We start from the raw sequence: 4530 nt of genomic DNA, 5'->3' as shown, positions 1-4530 counted from the left end.
TCGACCCAAATCTTCCAAACGGTGAGGGTGAGCAGCACTAGGCTGTCAAATCCTTTGCGTGCCAGTTTGGGAAGAGCACGTCGTGCGTGCGGGTGCGGCCCAGCAGTCGCTCAATGCGTCGAGGGCTGGCGTGAGGTGGGCAAGATTGCAGCGGCCAGGTGTGTGTGGTTGACCATATCGCGGTATCATATCATCTGTTCGCACGGGAACCACGAGATGGGCTAGTTTATGGATTGGATTAATTTAGCAATTCAAATACGGCTCCCGCTTTAACTACGCGTTGCATGCACTTCGTCAGGTTGAGCCAATCCCTGCCTGCCACGCGGACCACTGTCCACATAGTTGACCATGCAAGACCTTTCGTTTGTTTGCAGGCTACGTAGTGAAGAGGATTTTCGAGTTCAGACTTCAGACAGAGTACTCGCCGTCATCCCAGCCTATATACACGCAAAGCAGTGCTACCTCGATGCGCCAAACCTAGCCAAGATCGATCACTGGCCATTCGTTCACGAAGCATGCAGAGCTCGATGGCCCCGTCCCGTATCATGGCGCTGCTAGCAATGCTCTTGGTCTCTCGCTTGTTCTTCTGCTCCCAAGCTTCCTCCGATGGCTTCCTCGCGTGCCTCACGGCGTCCGTGCCCGAGCAGCTCCTCTTCACCCGGAGCTCGCCGTCGTTCGCGTCGGTCCTGGCGTCCTCCGTTCGGAACCGCAGGTTCCTCACGCAGGCGACGGTGCGGCCGATCTGCATTGTTACGGCGATGAACGCCTCGCACGTCCAGGCCGCCGTCGTGTGCGGCCGCCGGCACGGCGTCCGCCTCCGTGTGCGCAGCGGCGGGCACGACTACGAGGGCCTCTCGTTCAGGTCTACGCGCCTCGAGACATTCGCCGTGATTGACCTCGCCGGCCTCCGCTCCGTGCGCGTCAGCCTTGGCAGCCCGCGGGAGGAAGCGCCATCCACCGCGTGGGTGGACTCCGGCGCGACGCTCGGGGAGCTGTATCATGCTATCGGGAAGGCGAGTGACCGGCTGGCGTTCCCAGCGGGCCTGTGCCCGACGGTGGGCGTCGGCGGACATCTCAGCGGCGGCGGCTTCGGCATGCTGCTGCGCAAGCATGGCCTGGCCGCCGACCACGTCGTGGACGCCACGCTTGTTGACGCCGAGGGGAGGGTCCTGGACAGGGACGCCATGGGCCAGGACGTCTTTTGGGCCATCCGCGGCGGCGGCGGCGGCGGGAGCTTCGGGATCGTGCTGTCGTGGCAGGTGAAGCTCGTGGCCGTGCCGCCGGCGGTCACCGCGTTCACGATCCCCAAGTCCGTCGAGCAGGGCGCCGTGGACATCCTCACCAAGTGGCAGGAGGTCGCGCCGGCTCTCCCTGACGACTTGTTCGTGAGGGTGCTCGTCCAACGACAGGTGGCCAAATTCCAGGCCCTATACCTAGGCACCTGCGACGCGCTCCTGCCGGTGATGCGCCACCGCTTCCCAGAGCTCGGCGTGAATCATAAGCACTGCAAGGAAATGACCTGGCTCCAGTCCGTGCCCTACGTCTACCTGGGCGGCGACGCCACCGTGGAGGACATCTTGAACCGGACCGACCCCGTGGACACCACCTCCAGCAAGGCCACGTCCGACTACGTCCGACATGCGATCGCCAGCGACGTGTGGGAGGAAATCTTCGCGACCTGGCTCGCGAGGCCGGACGCGGGGCTGATGATCCTGGACCCCTACGGCGGGAGCATCGCCGGCGTGCCGGAGTCCGCGACACCATTCTCACACCGCGCCGGCGTGCTGTATAACGTGCAGTACATGAACTTCTGGGGCGGCGGCGGCGGCGACGGCGCGGCGCAGAAGAGGTGGATCAGGGACATGTACGCGTTCATGGAGCCGCACGTGAGCAAGAACCCGAGGGAGGCGTACGTGAACTACAGGGACCTTGACCTCGGGACGAACGTGGTCGTCGGCAACGTCACCAGCTACGAGGCCGGCAAGGTCTGGGGCGAGAAGTACTACAAGGATAACTTCAGGAGGCTCGCCATGGCCAAGCGTCAGATAGACCCCGACGACTACTTCAGGAATGAGCAGAGCATCCCGCCGCTTGATGCTGACGAGCAACCACTGATCATGAGGGACGTGGCGCCTAAGGGTTACGCTAATCCTATTTCGTCGAATCGTTTTGACATATTTGGTTGTGTGGGTATCTGTCTTGTGTATATTCGGCGAAAATACCGTTTAAAATCATGATTCGGCCGATGACAACGAAACAGAATATATGCATCCGATTTTATGCGCAAAGTATTTTCATTTTGGTGTATATATAAGTCAACCAGGCCATGAGATCAATTGCATTGTTAGGATCCGGTTGTTGGACTTGTGATGCCCAAGAAAACTATACAACAGACACGTACGTATCTCTACCATATGCTTATCTACACAACAACCACATCGTGAGTACAATAACTCACGCACGCCTTCAACATACAAACATGCATGCGCCCCTGCATCAACCATACGCTTTCATGTTAAAAAAAACCATACGATTTCATCTAGTTTTTACATGGTAATTAGAGCTACGAATCAATCCGTGGTTGGATGATTAAGAGGACAATGTTATCCCCCACACCTCAGGTTTCAAGTCTTAAATTTGACGTTGGTGTTTGCATTATTTCTGAATTTTTTCAGACTTTCAGCGATATACGCTCAGTGGAAGGAAGCGTTTTCATCGGCTGCAAGACGCTTATAGTGACTTCATAAAATATGAAGATGCCACCTTCAGCAAGGCCACATGTGACTACTTCTGGCATGCCATATCCAGCGACGTGTCAAGTGTGGGACGAAATCTTCGCGACCTGGCTCGCGAGGCCAGACACCAGCCTCATGATCCTAGACCCCTATGGCGGGAACATCGCCCGCGTGCCCGCGGCGGCGTGCTGTACAGCATCCAGTACATGAACTTCTGGGCTGCCGACGGCGACAGTGCGGCGTTGACCACGTGGGTCAGGGCGTCTACACGTTCATGGAGCCCCACTTGAGCAAGAACCCAAGGGAGGCGTACGTGAACTACAGGGACCTGGACCTCGGCGAGAATGTCGTTGGAGCGGACAACGTCACGAGCTACGAGGCCGGCAAGCTCTGGGGCGAGAAGTACTACAAGGATAACTTCAGGAGGCTCGCCATGGCCAAGCGTCAGATAGATCCTCACGGCTACTTCAGGAAAGAGCAGAGCATCACGCCGCTTGATGCGGATGAGCAACGAGTGGTCATGAGGAATGTGGCGGGTTATGCTAATCCTATTTCATCGAATCATTTTTACGTATTTGGTTGTGTGGGTATATGTCTTCTCTATATTCGGCGAAAATACGTTTGAACTTGTGATTTGGCAGATAACAAAACAAGATAGATGCATCCAATGTATGCTCTAATATTTTCATTTTGGTGTCATGTACTAGTAGTTTGTTGGTTGTTTGTAAAACTTAACACATACTATATCAGTTTAAAATCCGTGTTTGCTAATAATCAGTTGCCTGAAATTATTCTAGGTTTAAGTCCATTCATTGCAGAGCACCGAGCCTTAGAAAGGGAGGAGATTGTGCGTGTACGTGTTGGTCGCCTAGCCTACGCATCAATCGACAAAGATCTGACAAAAATATATATCAATCCACTCGAAGCTATCACTCACACTTAAAAACTCGATAATGTGTATATGTTGGTCGTGAGGCTACATCCATGAGTTTGTTTGTAACACCCCGGATATGATTTACCTAATATGTAATCCAACTCTTGCCGTTTCCGGCGTTAAGTTATTTTATTTTCTCGGGTTCGGGTTTTTGTCTCCGTATGTTGTTGTTGTTGTTGTTGTCATGCATCTTATATCATGTCATCATGTGCATTGCATTTGCATACGTATTCGTCTCATGCATCCGAGCATTTTTCCCGTTGTCCGTTTTGCATTCCGGCGCTCCGTTCTTCTCTGGTGGTTATTCCTACCTTTCTTTCGTGTGTGGGGATTAAACATTTCCGGATTGGACCGAGACTTGCCAAGCGGCCTTGGTTTACTACCGGTAGACCGCCTGCCAAGTTTCATACCATTTGGACTTCGTTTGATGCTCCAACGGTTAACCGAGGGACCGAGAAGGCCTCGTGTGTGTTGCATCTCAACACCCCCTTCATTTTGGCCCAAAACCCTCTCCATCTTCTAGAGCATTCGATCACGATCGCGTGGCCGAAAACCGCACCTCATTTGGACTCTCCTAACTTCTCCTATGCCTATAAATAGGTCCTCCCCAGAAATCCTCGCGCAAACCCTAGTCCCCTCCCTCTCCACGCGCCGCCGGACATTTTTTCGTCCGGCCGGACATGTCCATTTCCACCCCGCCGCCGCCACTTGTCGCCGCCTGATACGCCCCGCCCGCGCCCCACATCGCCGGCCCGCCAAGCCCGAGCTGGGCCCCCGCGAGGCCCAGCCGCACCGCCGCCCGCGCCGGCTTCCTCCTCCCTCCCGGCGCCGCCTCTCTGCCGCACTCGCCGGCTGGCGCAT

General features: G+C 55.5%; 1 protein-coding gene across 1 annotated transcript; it reads left to right on the top strand.

Annotated features, from left to right (window-relative positions):
- The first annotated feature begins 515 nt into the window (after positions 1-515).
- LOC119357655 (berberine bridge enzyme-like 18) lies at positions 516-2237 on the top strand. The gene has a single exon (XM_037624528.1). It carries the CDS (start codon positions 516-518, stop codon positions 2235-2237), a length of 1722 nt encoding a protein of 573 aa, XP_037480425.1.
- Positions 2238-4530: the final 2293 nt, after the last annotated feature.

This window comes from Triticum dicoccoides, chromosome 2A (genome assembly GCF_002162155.2).
Source record: "Triticum dicoccoides isolate Atlit2015 ecotype Zavitan chromosome 2A, WEW_v2.0, whole genome shotgun sequence".
NCBI classification, from domain to species: Eukaryota; Viridiplantae; Streptophyta; class Magnoliopsida; order Poales; family Poaceae; genus Triticum; species Triticum dicoccoides.
The sequence above is the reverse complement of the archived record's forward strand: the minus strand, read 5'-3'. Positions and strand labels throughout refer to the sequence as shown.

Coding starts and splice junctions, on each gene's coding strand:
- LOC119357655 (XM_037624528.1), top strand. CDS start 516: ATGCAGAGCTCGATGGCCCCGTCCCGTATCATGGCGCTGCTAGCAATG.